The sequence below is a fragment of the Aptenodytes forsteri genome, unplaced genomic scaffold, assembly GCF_000699145.1.
Source record: "Aptenodytes forsteri isolate BGI_AS27 unplaced genomic scaffold, ASM69914v1 Scaffold348, whole genome shotgun sequence".
NCBI lineage: Eukaryota > Metazoa > Chordata > Aves > Sphenisciformes > Spheniscidae > Aptenodytes > Aptenodytes forsteri.
Genome location: NW_008794169.1, coordinates 325,272 through 347,873, shown reverse-complemented (window position 1 = coordinate 347,873; position 22,602 = coordinate 325,272). Strand labels below are relative to the sequence as shown.

The window sequence follows — 22,602 nt, the reverse complement described above, 5'->3', positions numbered from 1 at the left end:
GAATAGATAAGCAAATAAGTCCGAAGTTGTACACCACTATGATCTTGCATGACATACATCTCGTTAAAATTAGGAAAGTATTTATGTAGTTTATGTACTGGTGAAAACTCATTTTTTATTACAGATTCCATGCTTTTGCTGAGAAGAATGACTATAGAGATGCTACTGGACCTGCACTAAAATGTGAAGAGGATGGAAAAGGTCTAATTGCCCTGAATTCCAGAAAAGTGAAAGGGCGAATGCCACTAGGTAGACAATATAAAAACCAAGATGATACTGATTTTCTCAGTGAGGTTTCAGAATAGAAATGTAATACAGGAACTTGCTAAGTGTAAAATCAAAAGAAGCCTTCTGTAGGCATGGGTGGGGTGAGGACAGGACTGGTCAAATGTAAATTCTGTGGGTGGGAAGGAGAGGGAAAGGAAAAGAGAAGTGAAGAGAGTAGAGGATGTGCATGTGAAAATGAAATAGAAGTGAAAAAAGGGAGAAGAACAATTATTTAGGCAAACGAAGAATAGTACTGGTGTGCTTATACCAGTGACCTTGTGGAAATGTATAGAGAAATGGCAGAAAGGAAGAGGAATAGTGTGGAAGACCATCTGATACAATAGCCACATCAATAGAGGCCAAGTTCATATGTAATATAAGGGGATTAAATCCACCTGAGGCTGACTTGCTTCTCTCAAGATCTGAATTTGTCATAAAGACAGGCAACAAACACAGTAAAATAACCATAGAGAAGAAGGTGCAAAGAGGGGGGTGGAAAATTGATGGAAAAAAACCCAGGAGGAAACAGGTAACAGAAAGAAACAGTTTTACTGGGGGGGTGGAGCTGGGCAAAAAGCTCTCAGTGTGTTTCTTATTAATCACAGTGCTACTTCCTCTGGGTAAGTCATCCTTAGTGTTCAGTGGGACTGGACTGGGGTTTAAGCCACGTTGGGAGGAGACCAGCTTGTGGTGTGAAGTGAGGCTGTCTATGTCAAGTCTGATATCTTTATCAGCAGGACATTAAATTAAAAAATGATTTCTTTTAAATATCAGGAGGCATAAGACCTCTTTATTCTAATGGCTCACATCCCCATTATGCTGCGGGGCATTAGTGTTGCCCCAAAGGTAGAATGGCGTTATCCTCTTCTTACTGCTAGGGAATGTATGGCATAAGGTGGATTTAGTGACTCACCTAAAGTCGTTTGTCAGTCTTAGACTAACTTGCCCATGTTTCCTGGGTTGTAGTCTAGTTCCTAATCTATCCTTCACTAGTACCGTGATTATAACAGTACAAGAGAACCGTAGTGGAGGGCCAGAAATAAGAGAGTGAGGTGTCACCTGTTTTTTTGCTTCATGAAGGGACGCTCAAGCCTCACCCACGCAGGGTTTAGAAACCAACAGCAGAGTATATTTCAAAATCTTCTCTCTCGTTTCGTACTAATTCAGAGCAGTGTAATGATTGCCTTCAGTCTGCTTTGAGTGCTTCCTTGCTGGACCCCATTTGGGGGTGTGCGTGGGGGGAGCTGGCTTCCCCTTCCCCCGGGGCAGTCAGCCTGTTTCAATAGATGGGCCTAGAGCTCCTGTATGACTGAAATTACTTCCTCACCACTGTTTCTAAAGCTGAAAGCTGAATAGCTTTAATCGCTCAAAAGGGCAGTAATCCCCTTGAAGTGCATTGTCTGTTGTGTCTTATTGCTATTATGGAGTAGAATTTACACATTAAAAAGGAACACAATTAGCTTTCTGCATTTACTGGGTATTATAAGCACAGTCGTGACATCACTGGCAGCCAATCCGAGCGTTTCAGTCGTATGCAGAATCTAAAGTCCTTTCAGAAAAGAAAACACACTGGAGACATTATTCTGGTCTGTGTCTGATGTCTCTTGTTTCAGAGACTCCTTCAAGGGTGTAGAAGGCAATAATAATAAAAGTGTTGATTACTCACTAATGGGCTCTGAAACCGGTTCTTGGATGTGTGGCATAAACTATACAAGGAAATAAATAGAGAATGAACCAGAGATTTAATCTTCCAAATGTGGTGTTTCTTGAAAATAAGGGGAGGCACAGGAATATTTTGATTATGTTTCTTTTTGCACCACAAACACAACAGCTGGAAACTGAAACTCATCATTATGTTTTATGGACTGGAAAAGCTGTTTTAAGGACATCTGATAGTTTTCGGGATACCTGCTGAATAACAGTGTTTTGCAAATACAGGATATCTTCATGTTCATTCTTTCTCATCTGCTTAACTGAAGCAAGTCGGAAGTGAACTATTTAAGACTTTAGATAAGAACTCTATTCTCCCCTGTTTTGCATCTTGAGCAGTCATTTAGAAAGCAAGCGTGAGAAACTGCCAAATTTGAATTTTTTTTACACTCATTTTGAGTGGGTGCTCGAGATCAAAACAGGTGTAAGCCAGCAAAGAATTAAGGTCCTTATGTTGGCAGACTCAGATTTACTTAAGGCAGAGAAATGCTTTTACATAAAGCCTGATTTCACCAATGTGGTGGTATCTCCTCATCCAGCACTGATTTTCCTGTTATCACTTCTGCCTACATTCTTTGTGTAGCTTCTTCATCTGCAAAAAGCTGCAGAATTAAGCAAGCCTGTTACATAGTTAAAATTTTAAGTGGAAGGGAGGGGAAATTTAAGTTGGAACTTGAAGACATAGAGAGCAAGAGATGGTGGGAGATGTGGAGAAGAAGGTTCTTGTCGAAAAGGGGCACAGTTGTGTCATCTGCTTGGAATGACAGGGAGATAAGTGCTAAACAGGGCTTGAAAAGTGATGACGTTTTGAACTAGATCCTGAAATGAATAGTGGGTCCTCGCTGGCTGAAATAGAAACAACAGTAAATCTCTGCACAGTGTTTTTCTGTGCAGTGGGATGGATGAGCCGGTATGTGTAAAGAAAATGCAAATTGACTGAAATCAGGATTTGACTGATGTGACAAATCCAAAGACGGATGTGTCTGACCTCCTTGTGAACAGTGTAAGGCTGTATTCTTAGGTGTGCTTGATTTTCCATGTTTACCTGATGGTCATAGGGAAAATTTCAGGTTGCTGTGTGCAAAATGGGAAGCATAAGAGCGCCAGCCTCCCGTATGACATTGAAGTCAATGAACTCTGCACTGTTTATGTACACAGACGTTGGAGAGACCGAACCCTCCCTTTGGAGAGCCAGGATAATGACTTAAGAGTAGCTACTTTGCCTACAAGCTGGAGCAAAGGTCATTGCCTCTGCTTTTTCCTTGCGTGTGCTTTGTCTAGTCTTAGCAGCCTAAACTTGGCCTGGCAATTTTTTGTATTTTTTTAACCAATTTTTTAATCAATCTCTTTGCTAATGTGTAGAGAGTGATGCAGATAGCTGCTCTGTGATACCACATGGGATACAAAGTTCATTCGCTTTGTCCATTTGCCCAGTGGGAAAGGGGCAGGATCGGGCTGCGGTGAGTTTCAGTGCTGCTTGACCTGGCAGGTACACAGGTAAAGCTGCGTACTCCCCTCCTGTGCTCCTTTGTACCTCCATTCAACCCCCTCTAAGTGGGGATTTTAAAAATCAACGCTTGAGGGAATGTTCTGCTGCCACGTAGAGGCCGAGGAAGGGACCAGCAGTGAAAAAATGATATTGCCCATCTTGCCTTGAAGGCAAATGAAGTTTAAAATAGATCTTATTCCATTATATTTGGATTTGCTTGCTTCCACGGTCTAAGGCAGATAATCAGAGAAGTAAGAAATGCTTCTGTTTTCCATGAGTTACTTTTGCATTGGTATTTGCTTGATGTTTCAAAGATATTTGTAGATTTTGCAAGCTTTTTTTTTTGTACGGGCTTTTTTTCTTAGCAGGTTTTGTATCTTGAGTATGAAATCAAATGGGTTACAGTGACTTGTCAAACTGGATGAGTTTGTCTGCTGGGAGGTAGGTGTGGAAAAGCTGCTTCTTCTAAGATTGCCTGACAGCATTAAATAACTGGGAAATGGAAATGAGGGTGGTTATGAGTTTCCATGTACCGTGCAAGTGTGTTTGTGTTTTCGCTTAGACCTGCCATCTTGCTTCTCAGTTCACCAGTGTCAGCAAAATGCTTCTGCCCCTCACTGTAGGCTCTCCCCACACCCTTCCTCATCCTCTTCCTCTTTTTCAGGGCCTCCCTCCTCCAGAGCAGAAATGCCATTTAACCGAGGGCAGGGCACGTCTGAAATGTTACCCAGTGTGAGGTGCTCTGCAGGGTCATGATGGCCATGGTGAGAGCTGAAACTAACCGACTGCGCTCAGTGCAAGCCAGGGGCAGGCAGCAGGGCATTAAGGCCGGTTCCCTCATGCGTGTCTGGTGGCCGCCCTCTTGCCGTTGCCGTGTGGCAGTTTTTGAATCGGAACCAAGGGGTCCCCAGGGGTCTGGCCGTTAACCCGCCAGCCAGGGCGGCTGGGGTGGGTGCTTCATGGCGGAGGGGATGGGGAGGGCCCTTTCCCTCTGGGGATAAAGCGATTTTTTTAAGACAAGGTCTTTCCTGGGATGCGGGCGCCTGAAGGCGTGCAAGAGCCAGTGGGCCTGGAGCGGTTGGGGACTGCGCCCCCCAGGGGGGTGACTTTCAGCTGCTTTTCGGTTGCTAGCTCCCAAAAATGGCACAGCTGAGATGCGAGCGCAGGGAATTTAAACCAAGAAGAGGTTTGTGCTTTCTTGGTCATTTTGCACTGATGCACTTTGAGGGACGGGCCACAGGTTGAGAACCACACCCGGAAGATACTAAGCGGTGTATATGTATGTGTATTTTGAGTTTGGGGGCTCAGTTTCAAAAGGCACAGCTTTTCTTTCCCACTCCTCCTTAGCTGGAGAGGAAAAGAGGCTGAGGTGGAGGTGGAGGTGAGCCTCCCGTGTAGAGAGAGAAAGTTGCTTCGGTTGTCACTGCTTGCAACCTGCTCTCCCAGTTAAATCCAGGAAAAACTGTTGCCAGATAAAAGGTTTTCTAAGCAACTTGACCTTCACAACGTGCAGTTGTTGATGCCTGCATTTGTCCTGTATAATAAGTGTCATCAAACATACTTGCTTTGAAAGTGCACGCAGTTTTACTTTGCTGTGCTGCAGCATAAGTAAGGCAAAACTACCTTCTTGTTAATACCAGTTCAATACACATATCTTACTGGGGACACTAACAATAATCCCGTAAATTTGATGAGTCCATAGCATCAATTTAAGGGGAAATGAAGCAACACAATGATATCATCAGTTTTGTTTTAAAGGTAGTTGAAATATGCATACTTCTTCCAGTATTTTCAAACATAATGTTAAAAACGTTCATAAAATTAAATCTGGATCCCAGTATTTGATAGCTTATGGAGGATATCCAGATTTAGTTGGAGACAACTCCACTGGAATTGCATTCTCAACAGTCTTAAACTTAGAAATACGTGCACGTGTGGTGTGAATGCATGTGTTTTGTGGTTTTAACTGTGACAACAGGTGTGTGTGTGTATATATATATTCAATGGCTGACTACTCATCAGAAAATCTCTAGCTCCCTACTTGCTGGAATTTTGCGAATGCTCAGATTTTGTATGTATGTTTTGCATTTCTGGGAAAGGATTGTTTATAAAAGAAAAGTTGACTTCTTTCTGAAGTATTTGAACAGAATACTTTTCTTGAAATTAAAAGGTAATGATAATAGACTGAGGTTTTTTTCCCTTTTGTGTTTTATGTTGTGGAATGATCTGCTTTACTAAAGCTTTTTGTGATTTAGGAAATGTTGATCTTTGTCCTAATGGCTGAAACAGATGTTTTTGAAATGCAGAAAGGTCCCAGGAGATGGCAGTGTACAATAACACATTTCAAAATATTTCTTGGAAACTTAAAGCATTTCACAATTAAAATTGAGTTGGTATTTTGTAAAACGTTCATATTATTATTTCAGGGAATTTTATCAAAGAACAAAATTCATATTTCATATTATTATTTCAGGGAATTTTATCAAAGAACAAAAGTTTGTTTGTTTACTGATAGCCTACTTCAGTAGACAAGGTTGCATGTCTTATCTTTATACAGTTTATTATTTCAGGGAATTTTATCAAAGAACAAAATGACCAGGTTTGTTTGTTTACTGATAGCCTACTTCAGTAGACAAGGTTGCATGTCTTATCTTTTATACAGTGAACCAGCACGCTATATTAACTGAACCAGTAGATGTTAAGATATAGTTTGCCTTGTTGAGCATCTTTACGTGCCATTCAGTAATAGGTTGTAATCTGCAATAGGTTGTAGTCTGCTATTGTGGTTAGGATAGCTCATGATTCAGTTTCTTTTATATTTTTACTGTAACACTACACGCAGTTTTTCTGTATTGTCCTATATTGCAATTTAAACTCTGAGACTAACCTAATTTAACACATTTTTTAGTAGTGTTCATACTGCTTAGGTATACATGGTGCCTCAATTTTAATAATTGTACTCTACTAAATAAATACATATTTTAATTTTTTAATCAAGACAAACATATCTATTGAGATTAAGAAAACCTTGTATCAACTCCAGCTTTGGATTTTTCCAAGTTTTTGAGAATATAGCCTGATAGTAAAACATTTTTTTTTTAGCATTTATTTATGACTGTTGAGAATTATTAGGATGAAAATAAACTTATCTTAGCAAAATTTCATCACATACTCTTCAGGAAAAGAAGATTTAATCTTAAATGAAGGTATTTATGTACTTTAGGGGAATTGAAAGAGTTGAAAATATCTTCTCTCTAAATTTTCAAAGTTGGATCTCATATTTGGAGCCAGCTTTTGCAATGAAGTCTAGGGGACAACATGTGAATTTCTTTGTGGAGTTTCCTTATTATTATCTGAGAGTGTTAAAAAGGATTTGCTTCTGTTGTGGGAACAATCTGTGGCCAACTCTGGAGGTTACTTCTACCAGGCTAAGCACGTCTCATGCCCTGGTGCCAGCTTTGAGCCCTTTTTTGAAGTCTATCAAAGAACAGCACTTGTCACTCAATTGGGACCTCAAGAAAACAAGGTTATATGGCAACATCTGGATGAACCCAATGACTTTGTGGTAATTGAGGAGTTGTAAAAAGCAGAAGTTATCTCAAAATGTCAAGTTCATTTTATGATTTCTTTTGCAGTAGCTGGTGTCCGTGAAGATGTCTTTTTGATCTGGAAGGAGTTGGAGGAAGCCAGGAGTACAGTGAGACAAGTTCAGAAAATTTTATCAGAATCTGACCAGCCTGCTTCTCGAGATGGTATCATTCATGTTTCTTTCAAGCAAGTTACCATTATATTCATGATCAATATTTTATTTGTGAACAGTTTTGATTACATGTCAATTTGGGGATGATTTTCTCAGAAATGTCTATATACAGGTAGCACCTATACTTGGCATCTAAACTTAGGGTTGCTTAAAACTTTTCATTACAAATCTCTGTTTACTACTGCCTAAACTTGCTGAACTGTAACAACTCAGGCTGAAACACACCATTTTTAGTTCACTGGTGACTAGGTTTAGAAATTGCCTAGATTTCAAGGTATTGAAATTCATTTTTTGTGGTCTGTTCCTCTCTGCCTGGGCCAGTAAACGGAGGCTGGGGCCAGATGCCTTTTTCTGGATCACCTCCTGAGGAACACTTTGTACAGTCAGTTTGTCAGTCACTTGAACTCTCAGCGGTGTGTTGTAGGGTGGTGATGGTGAAGATTTGAAGCTGGGAACTTTCTCTGCCTGCACTGGGTTTGAACATCTGTCAATAACATAACTCTGCAGGACTTAAGCTTGAGTTTATTCTTCTGTGAAGGCGTAATACAGTTTTTATGCTGATAATAGCATCTTCTGAATTAGCAGGACTTCCCATATGAAGTTAAACAGCTATACCATAATGCATTTGAACAAAAAGACCACAATAAAGCTGCAAGGGCAGCCCTAATTTCAATGTTTATTTATGTCCTCCTGACTATGCAGCTTTAATGTCCTTTTAGTGTTTACCTTCATACATAATCACTTCATAAATAAATTAAAAGAAATGAAATTACCGTGTGATTTATTTTGTCAGTTCTTCAGCATTATTTGACTGTTGCCCATTGATCCAAATAACTGCAGTCTTTCTGTTTGCCTGCATTTCTTCCTGGTTTTGCCTTCCTGATCTCTTTAAAATGCTCTGCTGCAAGATGTAGTTTGTTCTGAAGATTGCAATGTTTTTCAGGAGAAGAAACAGAGAAAAAGAGACAGATTTTGTGCTGACTCTCCAGCTAATGCAGTAGTTACCTGAGCTGAGACATGACTTTTTACATAAAGCATGTGGAAGAAAGAAAACGACAGTTTTCTTTTTAAAATTATGCAAGTGCATTTGTGACAATTGCCACACTGGCTGTTCTAAGGACCAGAAGCAATTAGAAAGCAAATATTTCCACATGAACAGGCTCCGACCCTGCACCTGCCCTGATGCTGGCTGGTCTCTGTGTGTGTTAAGGCAGTAGATGTCTCCATAGGTTTGTTTACAGGCTCAGGATCTCAAGACTGTTGTCACTATAGCTGCATGTAAACAGAGTGGACATTTATACCACCTCGGTCCACCAAAATTGAAGTGTGACAAAATAAATTCACCCTGCTATGAGACCCACTGCTGGGTCATTTGTTTTAGGTGTGGTTTATTGAGCTAGTGATGAGTGAGTGTAGAGCCCTGTATCCTATTACCAGTATCCAGAGATGTGCAGTGCCCAACCTTAAGGTGGTCCTTAGAAAATTTCTAAGACAATATGACATAAAAGGGTAAACATGATAACAGTCATACCAGATCAGACAAAAAATATCCTGTTTCTTTCAGTATCAATTAAAAATGCTAAAAGGAGGGTGTAGAACTAGAGAAAATGTCAAGATGGTACACAAATGGTTTGTGACTTGGGATACATGGTGCAATATTTAGCCTATAAAAAGGCAATATTGCAGAGAAACACAGTAAAAATCTCTTCCAAAGACATTGTAGTTTGCCTTTTACTTTAAATGGCCTTCTCTGAAAAAGACCAACGGCAATGTTAGCCAATGTTCTCAACTGTATTTTCAATTATATCTTCTGTTGTTTCATTTTCCCAAATGGTTCTCCCTGAAGTTAGACATCTTATACAGGAATCTTTTCTGGCACTTTGTAATTCAACCAGTATGAAGGTTAAGTCAACCTTCATATTACTAAGAATATTCTCTTTATATGTTGATCCTGTAGCTATTTATCTTCTTTGCTCTCTGTCTTCTGATGGGTTTGTTCCATTTACAAAGGAATTTGTTGTGAAGAAATGTCTGATGAGAAAAAGAACCCCACAACCAAAGTAGAGAATATTAAAAATCAGTCAGAAATATCCTCCCACTCCAAAGCTGTCAGTGAAGCAGAACACATTTGAAAATTTTGACCGTAGCATCATAGCCTGTTTTTGAAAATACCTTATCCAAAAAGAATCAGGTTATACGTATATATATGGTTTTGTTTGTTTTATTTTCTTTATTAGGAACCAAAGCTGATCATCCATTACAAAAGCATACATCTGACAAATACTTGTCTTCTGAGAAGTGGTTGCAGAAATATGGCTTGAAAGCTCAGAAGCTCACACTGTATGATGCGCTTGCTGATTGTACTTTTCGCCATGCGGATGGGATTGTTGACATAAAAACTAAACCAGAGGATGAATCTTCACAAACTGATGCTGTGAGTATTGTTAATTTTCCCTCATGTCCTGTGAGTTGATTGATTTTTCTTTTAAAATTTGAAAACTTGACTGATAGCTGAATTTATGATAAAGGGTATGGTCCGTTGTTATCTAGTTTTTGTCAAAACCAGCTTATTAGTGGAATGGGACAAAGATGGTCATAAATAAGATTGTTTCAAAGGGCTATTTGAAAATGACTGTTTCAAAGGCTCCTTCCTGGTCCACATATAATCTGCAAGGAAGAATCAGGGCTGGCTTAAGCAATGCCTTGTTTTTCTATGTATTTATGTGGGGTAGGGCAAAGATTGCTTGTCATCTTTATTTTTCCTTAGAAGAAGTGTTGGTCTCAGCTGCTCCAGTGTTTGCAGGTCCTTAAACAAATCTGGATTTATTTGTCTTCTATTTGTTTTTCTCAAGCCCTACCATTACACTGTTTGATAAGCTTCTGTTCTTGCTAGCTACAAGAATAAAAACAGTTTCTGTTGACTTTTGCTAGGAGCAAATTCTGTGACCACCCTATCCCATGTCTATTTCTGCACCTGTTCATGTGCAACAAGCATGTACCTTTGAAGTTTGTTCGCCAAATATTAAAGGCACTGCAAAATAATGTGTTTTGGAACATGAAACATGTTTTTCTTGGCTGTAGGATACAAAGAGGAAGGTAATTAATGCAAAATACTGTGACAAGTTTTTACATACCTTCTGGAAGGATGGAGCTGTAGTTCATGTATATGTTAGTACAGAAAAGTATAAGCAGTATGAACAGAAAATGAGGACGGCTCTCAGACAAGTGGAAGGAAGGTTAGTGTTCTGTCACATAAAACCAGTTTGTATTATTTTACGTTGGTGTTGAAATGTTTGACATTTACTGTCATAATAAGCTGAAGTGGTTGGTAAACTGCCAGTAGCAGTACTAAGCCAGAAACCCATTTTATTAGATCAGCTTCTTGTGTGTAGGATTTCTTAGTAGCCATATAAGAAAACTGATGAACAGTTTTATCTTTTGTTCTCCTTCTGGAACACAAATGCGAAAGTCAGTCTGCACATTATTGAAATACTGCTGAAAGTGCCAAAAAGCGTCAGGACATAAGGTGGCAGAGAACTTCTAGAATCATCAATAAAACTTGGTAAACATTCATCCTGTGTACCTAGGTTCTCTTGTGAAACCTCTGACACCAAGTAGCACAGCTTGGCTTGTGCCCATACTGATAATGGTTATCTGCCCTTTTTGCAGTTTTGTGTTGAAGACAAGTTTGAACAGTCTAGATCAGAGTCAGGGCATGAGCTATTAAGTAATGCATATGATCAGAAGTTCAGCACTCAAGCTACCTCCCTACTTTACTTTTCTGCAGCCGTATAGATACACTCAGATTTTGTAGGACATCTACAAAAAATAGGCAATCTGAGGGGCTGATTCATCTGTCCTAAAGATGCCCTAAAGTAAATTGGCTTTTATATCTACATTAGGAGAAGAAGGAAACTTTCAAAATGGCTATTGCAGAACTGAGAGAAAGAATAAATGTTGCCCTCTGTTTCGTATATTAGGACAATGAGATGTCTTACTGAAAAAAGCAGGATGTGAACTTTCATTTTATTGCTGCTTCTCTACCAAAAGTATAACAGCCTGATTACATTTAGCAAGGTCAAACAGAGTTTTGTTATTCCTTTTAGTTTATCTTCATCTCACTGTATTTAGGATAACATTAACATACTGTGAAAGGAAAATTTGAGGTAAAGGGTTTTGGTGAGTATGTATTTTTGAAATCCAAGCCAAGATTATGGGTTTGCTGTTTTGAATGGTTCATCTCATTGTTAAAAAGTCTTGTTAGACCTCATCAAACACTTTTGGGGAAATAACTAATGGCAAAATAGCTATCAGTAGCAAATGTAATAGGATCCTTTACGTTTCCATGATATCATTGTTTTAAACCTCTGTGGAGATGAGTAATATTTTTCCCAGGGCCATTATATTCCGTCTGTTAAATGTCTCTGTTCCAGAGTAGACAAGTAGTTTATGACTCTCAAGGGAAATCAGATTTGGACCTGCTGCAGCCATTACTGAGGAAATGTTCTTGTACGCAGCAGTATGTATGCACGTATTTAACTGGCAGGCATGCTTAAATTCTGTTTAAAATGTAAAACTAAGTCTGTATTTAAGGCTGAAGGTCAGCAAAGCACTGAAGCATCTGTGTTAGATGCTGTGAAGACTCTTCAAAGTGCTCAAATTCCTTGCAGAATAGGTTCTCAAGTGGTTTCCTGAAAAGGGAGGCATATTAGCATATGCTTAAATGATTTCCTGAGTTCAGGCTGGAGAACAGTTACAGGGGCAATAGTTATAGTTACTTCCACATGGGATTTCCCAGCTCAAACTACCTGATAATTGACTTTATGAAGGTTCTGTATTGCTTTGTTTTGTCTGTCTCCTACTGAAATTAGGAAATAAAAATGCCTTGTGTTGTTATATAGTGACAGAGGATTGGTTCATCAAGGCCAATATACCGCTTCTGACAGTGACTAGTAACAGGTGCTTAGGGAAAGAGAATAAGAAGTACAGCAGTGATAAAAAGATCCTTCTTGTTAGATTCTGATACGCAAAGCTCCAAAGATCTTACAGACCAGGTTTTGATTTTTTTTTTTCCTCCCACAGGATTAAGTGGCTTCAACAAGGAAGCAGAGGGCTCTTTGGGAATGTGTTTGAAGATGATGTCTACATTCTTATTGATACATCCCAGTCTATGAAGAATAAGCTGCCACTGGTGAAGGAGAAAATATTTCAGCTGATACAGGTATGATAAAATGATGATTCTGAAGACTGAGGAGCATTTTAGAGTAGGCTGATCTTTTCTGGATGGTTGTTACTCTATTTTTTATTTTTATTTTTTTTAACGAATTAAAAAAAATAGCTTTATAAAAATATTTTGATTTCTCTCGGTGTGCTCATTTTTCAGTTAAAAATTTATATTTTTTTCCTCATTTGTACAAATATTGGGAAAAAGTCTGGAGAAAATGTTAAAAATTAAAAAGGCTTAAGCAGTTCTTCTTTCCCTCAAGCCACCTCCCTCCTAAAAAAAAAGAAAAAAACAAAAAGAAAAAAAAAATGCAATGAAACACCTTTTGGCATGTTCATTTTTATTTTTAAGCAGTGTCTTCCAGTTCCACTTGCATGTTGTGATTTGTAATGTGTGTTCTAGATTCACTTTCATACTTTTACAATGGAGGGTGTAGAATGTTTTGAACTTGCTTGCATCTTATAGTGACTCAGAAATTTGCAAAGGGACTTGCAAAGTGCAGAAGTACCTCAAAAGCAGTGAGTACTGGGGTAGGATTTGTCTCACCTAGTTTTAGAAATCTATGATGATGTCACCTAAGCTTACATTAATATTTGAGAGAAACAGGCACTGTAAAAACATGATTCATCTTAACTCCTGAGAGGAGTAACTGACAAATAAAAATTCCATCAGTCTGGCATCGATAGCAATCATTAGTAGGGCTAGAAAATTTAAAACTACAACAGAAAGGTTTTTGAGCTAAGCACATAAGTGATAGGACATAGTATGATGTGATACTCTAGACAGATCAGCACTAGAAAATGACTAGATACTGTGCCAGAAGGTTTTACATGCAGCTGCACAGAAATGTTGATGAAAGGGAGGCAAGATTCCAGGCTCTGAAAGTTTGTACTAGCTTGCACAAATCTTTCACTCCTTATAACTTCTGTCCAAAAGCAACTTCAGCAAATTCTTAACTTAATTCTGTCTTGCTGTCCTAGTTCCCCTTGCCAGTGCTCTACATTTGATTCTTATTCTCCTCCTCTAGATGATGTCTTACTTTGATTCTGATTTCGATTTCCTTTGGTCAGCAGTCATAATCTCTTCCTTATACCACTGTTCGTACCCAGTTTTTTCTCTCTCTTTCTTGCCCTCCTAGACATTTCCTGTTCAAGTAGTTTGAGAAATATGAGTAAATGGAGACTTACATTGGGAAGTTCAAGTAATCTTAATAATTGCAGGCAATAATTTTCTCTGTCTCTGTATGTCTCTCTGTATACCATAACTGAATATTATCATAATTTATTGTAAACATATAATCAACTATACATTAATTAAAACAACTCCTATTAGTCAGTATTTCAGGATACAAGTATTCTTTCTTTTAACACTGAGTAAAATTCAGATGCTGTCTCTTGCAGGAACAACTGAGACACAAAAAGAGATTTAACTTTGTGAAATTTAGTGCCCAAGCAGTGGCGTGGCAAGAGAAACTTGCTGAAGTTAATGAGGAAAATCTGCAAGACGCTTGGCTTTGGATAAAAGGGCTTGAGGTAACATGGAAACTAATTATCATGAAGTGTGTTTGTGCAAAGTTATATTTGTATCTTCTTTTTCTGTATGGCTGGGCTATTTTTGGATTGACTAAGTATTTGACTTGAGTAAGCTGAAAATATAGACTTCAGTAGATCTGAGTACAACTTATTATCTGTGTCAGGAATAATAATCTTTTAACAGTGGACCTATTTATAAGACCATATTAATTCAGCTTGCAGCCTGCTATGTTTAGTAGCCACAATGCAAACATTGGCCAATTTGATTTCTGTAGGAACCATGACAGTGCTCAGACCCTGTGTCTAAATTTGTCACTCTTGCTGCAGGGATGCTGCATGGATGAGGGCTGTCGCTGGCAGACTTACAGCTCAGAGGTGATACAGGAAACTGGTGCCAGTGAGCTGGAGGAGCATTTCTAGTCCCTTTTGGTGCATAGATAGACCGCTGACTTTAGCCTTCATAGGAACATGAGACCGAACTCAGACCAAACATCTGACTATCTACCCAGTATTCTTTCTCTGACAGTGGCCAAAATCTGAGGATTTTTCCCTGAAACAGAGTAGAAATGCTTGTAGTCAGGCACAGTCAGCCACTAGACTGTAACTGTCAGCAGCTTTAGGACCAGTTAATGTGTCAAAAGTGGACAGCAATGTTATGAGCACAGGACTGAAAATCAATCGTACAACAGTACAGATATATCCCATGTTATGTTTTCTAACACAAGAACATGTTTATATAATAAAACTCCTCAGCATTATGACAGGTCTTCCTCAGACTTAGTCATGAAATTCCTGGGGCTGAGGGAATTGGGGAAGCTACGTAATACCTCTGAGACTACAAAGCAAGATAAATAACTTGGTATTCTCAGAAAATACTAACAAACACATGGAGAAAAGAAAGTATTAGTGTGGCCTCACTGAGTAGTTGGTGAATACTTATAACTGAGGTTAATAAACTTAATTTTACTGCCTTCCTTGAGACTTGAAATGTTGGCTCTGTTTAAGCCGTATATGTGGTACAAAATCATGCAAATTTGATAATACTTGGAACTACTATAATTTTATAACATCTTATATATGCATTTGGGAATGGCATTTTTCATCATTATTCATGAAGTTGTGAGTTGTTGATTATAAATTTCCTTCTAAGTTCAGACCTAGATATCTGAAATGGTGCAGGGAATGGTACAAGAACAGTCTACTTTTTTTGGGGGGATGACATCTGCTGCTGACCTTTTAGTCTGTTTAAAGCAGTGCAGGCATAAGTCTGAGATCAAAAAGCTGGCTTTACAGTGAAACTGAAATGAACAGGAGATTGCTCTGGAATATTAATCAGAGTAGATCCTTTGATCTCATTTTATACACTTTGGTCCCAGGATGTTGAATAAGGAAACTGAGCTATAAACAGTAACTAACCGTTCCTTAAAAATCCTTTAGAGATGATAACATTTAAAATTTTGGGGGTGATTATGCCACGTAGTTGAAGCATGTCAACTTTGTTTAAACACTAATAAAAACAGTGTTCATTTGTAACAGTAGCAACTGAGAAATCTAAAATTAACAGCTTTCACCATAAGGTACAACGTTCTTTCCTTCACATCATGAACATCCACAGTATTTTCCCATGATATAGTGGAAAGAGTTGTTTTGTTTCAAATCAGATCAAAACCAGGTACCATTATTGAAAAGGGCCAGGGTGGCAAATTTACACATAGTAATGAGTGATGTGTGCCTAAAACTTCACAATGCGTACTAAAACATTAGGAATATTAGATATATTTAACAAAAAGAAAATGGCTTAGGCTAGTTATTTCTTATGAGTGGGTACTAGTAAGTATTGTTTGTGAATTAGAAGATAGGATTATAAAGTATCGTCTTAGCTACCTTGTTGCCTGGCCCATACATTCTTACGCAGCCATACAGAGCCACTCTCAGAGTGTACCTCCTGTTCCATTTCACCTGATTTACCTACTTTGTCCTTTCTAATAGAACTGTTTGCTGGAGGGATGGACCAGAAGAACTTTTAACACAATTAATAGGACTGAAGAAATAATGCTCTCTCTTAACGTATTTTTGCATGTATATGTCAATGTTAGTGATGTATATTTATCTTCTGTAATGCATTCTATATGTGGATCCTGAGTCTCTTCTCACATCATTACAATCCTCACTGCTCTCCAGAATGGTACTCAGGTGTTATACTAGCATAAAACAGACTCATATCTTTTCAGGGATTTTGCTTTGGCCCGATTAGAAGACTAAGACTAAGACTTGATGAAACACTTTTCCATTCTTATAAAACCTTACTTTTCCCTTAAATTTGGAAAGTTTTGTACACGGAATGTTTGAAAGGTGGAAATCTGAAGACATAAACTGTAGTTTTTAGGTTCCTATAAGCCATGAAATGCATTTTGGTGAGTTTAGAGTTGCATTTAGTCTAAAAAGAAAAAAGACAGATCATGATCACAAAGTATGTGGGTGACACAGGAAAAGTGCTAGTATTACTCAAATACAAATTTTTAGGGGGCACAGTATCGCTTTACTGTGTATTTTTTGTTGTTATAGCTAACTTTTGTGCTAAAAAATAAATGAGGTTTACATTGATGTGCTGAGGGGGTAGATGTGAGATAGTCTGGAAAAAAAATTGTTCAGAAAATGAGGAAGTTCTTTACCTATTTTTGAGAAATAAATTTGTGCAACTCTTTTGTGGACTTTTTGAATTATTTGATTAAATAAAATATGTATTTCAAGGGAGTGTGATGAGTTGGCAATCAGGAGCAGCAGTGGGAAAATATAATAGAATGTATCTTTTATATTACGTCTTCCTATCCGTTTGTAGTCTTTTAGTAATTGCTTTTGCTTCTACAGCTCATATTTCTGTTGCCAGAATTTTGCTTGTGTGTTTGCATAAGCATTGAATACCAATTTGGTACCAATATATGCTACTTTGACACCTGCTTTGATTTTTCTAGCTATTTGACATAAATATTTTCACCGTTACATAACTCATTTCGGTTCTGTAATATCCCTTGAATCAGTACACTGTCATTATTAATTTAAGAACAGCGGGTGAGAACTGTTAGTATATATAGCTGTTTCTTTGTCTGTTTCTTTTTGGTTTCTTAGGCTGGAAGTTCCACAAATACACTCAAAGCTCTCCAAATTGCTCTTGCCGATACAGGCACGCAGGCTATTTACCTCCTGACTGATGGGAGACCTGACCAGGTATTTCTGAAATGAGAAAACAGAAAATGCAGTAGTGTGGTGCTACAGTGATGGTGTCAGAAGGCTGAAGCAAACATATGAGATGAATGCAGAGCTGAGTCTCTTGGATGTTGTCATAATATTGAAAAATTGTATCTGAGAAGCGTGCTGTTTGTGAAGGGGTTTTGATTAGAACTCTCCACCCACAGCCCAGTCTTTGGTGCATGATAACTCATGACATTTCTCATGAGTTGTTTTAAGGATCTGGTAATGGATTAAACAGTAAAACTTTATGTTAGTATCAAGGTTAGGATTTGTGTTAAATAAAATGTCTCCCTAACTTAGCACAATTATCTCATGAATTAAAAATGAAAAAATAATGATGGTCCCATGATATGGTTGGATTTAAATATTAAAACCCTGCAATCTTGTGGGATGGCTTGAAAACCTAAAAAGAAAATGATTGATAGCAAAATAAAAAAAACCTGTTTGTGTTCAACATTTTTCCCCAAAGAACAGATCAAATATATAAATAGGTACCTTCTTACATTCTGTTGGAGAACTGAGACAAAGGCTATGTCACGTCTGAGGAGTAAGGGCCTAATTATTAATTTACATTATTTTCATATAAAGACGTTACCATTAATATTGTTCCATTAGGTTGCTGTTTCATTCCATTTTTATCCTACTGAGTCAAATTTGATCTCATGTAGGTGCAATTCTGGAGTAGCAGCAGTCTGGAGTTGCTTTAAGTCCAGGCTTAAGTGGATAACAAAATCAAAAGTATGCTTTTATTTTTGAAAGTGTTGTTACCGTGACTTAAAATGATGCTATTTCATGTTGTATCGCATTATTTAACACCTACTAAAAACTGCAAAAAACCCACTTGTTGATCAGATATACTGATGCAAATTAGGTAGAACTGAGCTTTGAAGCTGAAATGCAGGGTGAAAACTAGCTGGTATACTGAGAATGGCATTTTAAAAAAACTTTATTTGCCCTTGAAAATTTAGCTTGGTTGTAATGGCAGATATGCAGCAAAACTCTGACTTAGGTAAATAGCTGGGCTGAAGGGCACATAAAATTAATTACTGAAGCATATAAAATAAATCTAGGATTCAGAAAACATCATAAACTTGCAGAAATAATTTTTTTATACCTTGATAAGAAAAATGCTAAAGGCTCAGTTTTCTTTTATTCTGTTTTTCTTGATAAAAGGAAAGTGGCCCATGAGGAAAGGTGGATTTATATGCTTCAAAGTCATTTGAATATCAAAATGTTAACCTGATTTAAATTAGCAGATGAAAAACTTTGACCTACATCTTTTAATGTTGTTTTTAATTTTATTTTTAATCTTTGATATTTTCTAAAGTCAAGTTGATTGTTATTGGCTGTCACTCATTAAAACTCAATTTACAACCGATCAAAATCTTTGCATTGTTTCACACTTACTTTTGCTAGCTAGGAGCATATATTCATATTTTATTAAGGAATAATTTGGCTTAACATACACTTATTCAGATTCTTCATCTTAATATTTTTATTAAGTTAGAGATTAATGAACACTTCATTTCTTTTTACCTAGTTAATAATGGCTTTTATGATTTATATTACACTTTTTAGATGAAAAAGAGGAAATGACCAAGATTGCTTTTAACTATTGAAGTACAACAAACAAATATATTGCAAATATCAGGAGAAAGCTAAATTTGTCAAGATTTATGACAGTATTCTGAACAACCAAAGTCTTATCAGAAGTTAGAGAACTGAGTCAATAATTTCTTTCTACCAGAACCTTCAACATTTTTAGACATGGTAGATCTTTTACTTTCTCACCTAATTTTTATTTCTTTATTGGAGGAGAAACACTAGCTTTCCTATTTTCTCAGCCTCTATTTTGTTTCCTGGTATTGAATCAACTTGTCATTGAACTAGTTTAGCTTAATAAAAATATGAACAGTTATATACATCCAAAAATACACAGTTATATACATCCAGTGATACTAAACACCAATGTTGTAGTTTAATTTCCCATGCTTTAGTAATTTTCTTTAAGACTTCAGAAACAGAGTACTGATTATATTATAATTCACATTTTGTTTTGTTAATGTCCTGTGCCTTAATGCATTATCAGTGTTTCAAATTCAGTTTTAAGTTAGATCATTTTATATAATTATGAAATAGCAATCCATATAAAATGTATGCTTTTAACTGATCTATATGTGTCTCTAAGCAACAGTATGACTGATTAAATTCTTACAAATTCTCCATATTTTGATAAATACACTTCTAGATGCCACATGTTTAATATACATTTTTTGATTTTCAGCCCCCCCCGATAATTTTGGCTCAAGTCCAGCTTCATCGTAAAATTCCCATCCATACTGTATCCTTCAACTGTGATGATATGGAAGCTAATAAATTTTTGTATCAACTATCTACTGAAACAGAGGGACGGTTTCATTATTACAATATTTATTTGACTGATCCTGATGCTGCAGAGTTTATTGTTGTGAGTATCTGAAAATAAATATGTTTGTTTGTTTCTTCACGTTATTGAAGGAACCACAGGACTCGCATTATTGTGATTTCATATTACAATACCTTATTAAAAAAAGAGGGTTAATCCTAGTCAGATTTGAAGTGATGTGGAAGCAGTGTGACATTTTTTGCTTATGAAATTTTATTAGACCACAGCAAAAAAGCTCAAATATCATGCCAAGTACATTTGTAGTGCTACTGTTGCAACCCCCCCCCCCCCCCCCCCCCCCCGCCCAGGAAAACCAAAACCCGGAAAACTTATAAACCAAATTCAGCTCTGGAAGAAACACGTGATCTCTGCTGTCTCAGAAATAAGTTACTGTTTAAAATTACTATGGTTTGTATCCTATTAAATGAGAGAATGCAGAGCTGAATTTGAATGATGATGAATGAATGATTCTATGAATTTTGCTAAAAGTTTGCTCTACAGTAGCCACTGGGGAGAGATCTATAATGAGTAAAATGACCAGAATAGCAGTGACCTATCAAGTGTGACTAAGCAGCTCAATCTAACAATGCCCAATAGGAAATTTCTGAATAGACTAACAGAAAGACGCATTTAAAGCATTGTTTTTAATTAAAGTTAATACTCAGTTAATTAGTTCCACAAATTTTAGAAATGGTCGTAGTGGAACAATGAGAACAACCACGAACAAGACAGTAGCAGGAAATTTAGAACTTTACAGACACCAACTAGAAGGAAGATGTGAAAATACTCCAGCTCTTGAAATATATCAGAGAGTGTACTGGGCAATTTCGGTGATTCTGCTGATGATGTGTGACACTGTGCACGTTGGACAGATGAGGACCAGAGTTCATGTTGTTCATCTCCAGACTTCTGGCCCTGTGGGACTTGTAAAGGGATCATTGTTGGAATTTCCTTCCTGTTTCCTCCTGTAGTCCAAATGATTCCCAGTCAGTTCCAATGTTTACTTGAAGAGTATGGGTTTTACTTCCCACAGGGACAGTATGTGATACAGCTGTGATCTGTAGAATGACAGGACAACAGTTGTAATGTACATACCTTGTATTGTATTTTACTTATTTACTTATTTATTTGCTTGCTTGCTTGGGATGGGGGGAGCTATTGACCTCATTACATTATTCAGAAATATGGCTGTTCATATCTCAAGGGGTAGCTGGCTTGTTAGGGAATGCTTGTCCTTTTCCTAAAAATGAAGAATAATTTGAAAGGCTGTATTGCCAGGCACATTTTAATCTTGTTTTCTATAAGCTCGTTCATACATACAGAGAGTGAAGAAAACAAACTTTGATTTAGGAAACAAAGAGACTACCTGAAAAAGCGTACAAAATTATGCAGCTGTCCTAACTGAGTCTTTATTCAAAATTATTATCGGAGCTTGCATAATTTCAGTTCAGAAATGAAACATGTTTAGGATTAATTGTAATAAAATATTTGATTTTCTTTTTGTTAGAGTGAAGACATACATCTTTTGAAAAGAGAGATTGAACAAGGAGAAAGAGACCTAGAGAAAGTGAAGACCTTTCATGCTGAATGTCTGATGATGGATTGTTATAATGGAGAAAATGATCCAGAGAATAAGTATGTCCTCATACTGCTATTATGTTAATAAGAGATAGGAGCTACATAGTTACTACATTTCTGCTTTTTCATTGTCTTGCGTTTTTAACCTCTGACATTCTCCTCTTGTAAAAAGAAAGGTTGTTTTTTTTTTTAAACAGTTACGGTAATGGAAAAGAAAAAGCTGGAAAAACACACTAATACTGTGATGCCTGAAACAAAATGATCTCAAATATCTCAGTAGTCTCAAATTATTAGGAATAATTAAAGCAAAGAGGTGAATTTTTTTTTCTGTCTCCAGCACATGATAAAGTTGCTCCCTCTGACCTAGAGAATTCATGAAAAATTATTGTCCTATTGGTAGAGCTGGCTTGGTACTTCATGACTAAATTGCTACTCATTGGGATATGCTGATTGAAACATAAATTATATACAAATGTATTTGTTTAAAAGATGACAAACACCATGAATGAAATTCAGCTTTTCACATTTTTGATTTTACAATGTATGTCTGTATGTTCATGCCATATTTATCCTTGCTTTTTATCAAAAGACAAGTAATCTCATCATTAAAAATAGTTTCATGTTCAGCATCAGTTGAAAAACGTGTTGAAAATTTCACAGTGCCAAGAATGACCATTCAAAAAGAGATCCTTCCACAGCATACTGAAGGCAGACTCCTGAGCCACTGTGGAAGAGTTTTCTGCATCTCTGATTATACCGAGTTTCTGTTTGGGGAACAAACACAGACCTAGCTTCAAAGATGAAGTTACTTGTAATCTCTACAGGAGCACAGCCTTAATAAAAAAAATAGCTTGCCCAGTGCCTTATTTATCTGTGCAGTAATAGTACAAAACCAAAAAAGTACATTAAAAATACCCCAGATTTTTAAGACAGAAATCTGTGAAAAACAATAAGTTAAAATAAAGGTATTAAAGTAAAATAAATCAACAGTGGAGAGTCCTGTGGAACAATTTCATATGTATGGAAGGGCAGGTAGGATGTCCAGTATAAAAATGTAGGTAAGTGTTTATTTCAGAATTTGCATATTTTATTTTTTATTAATGCTGGGACATAGGTATATACATGTGTGTATATATATATGTGCATACATATGTGTGTGTGTGTGTGTGTGTGAGTTATTTTCATTGCTGATGGTAGGTTTATTCTTTCCCCCAGGAAAGAGTACCCACTCTTCTCTGGGTAAAAAACTGGCTGGGTGGCCGGGGCCCAGGAGTTGGGGCGAATAGAGTTAAATCCAGTGGGAGGCCAGTCACAAGTGGTGTTCCCCAGGGCTCAGTATTGGGGCCAGTTCTGTTTAATATCTTGATC

At 37.3% G+C, this 22,602-nt stretch overlaps 1 protein-coding gene across 1 annotated transcript in view; it reads left to right on the top strand.

Moving 5' to 3' along the window:
- The window catches only part of VWA3B (von Willebrand factor A domain containing 3B), a 75,523-nt gene that overhangs the window by 14,525 nt on the left and 38,396 nt on the right, over positions 1-22,602 (top strand). The window contains exons 7-15 of the mRNA XM_009281837.1: positions 125-249; positions 7,102-7,218; positions 9,464-9,660; positions 10,308-10,462; positions 12,309-12,447; positions 13,851-13,982; positions 17,109-17,207; positions 19,516-19,698; positions 21,164-21,291. Coding sequence (XP_009280112.1) covers positions 125-249; positions 7,102-7,218; positions 9,464-9,660; positions 10,308-10,462; positions 12,309-12,447; positions 13,851-13,982; positions 17,109-17,207; positions 19,516-19,698; positions 21,164-21,291 — 1,275 coding nt within the window. The remainder of the gene's footprint in view (positions 1-124; positions 250-7,101; positions 7,219-9,463; positions 9,661-10,307; positions 10,463-12,308; positions 12,448-13,850; positions 13,983-17,108; positions 17,208-19,515; positions 19,699-21,163; positions 21,292-22,602) is intronic.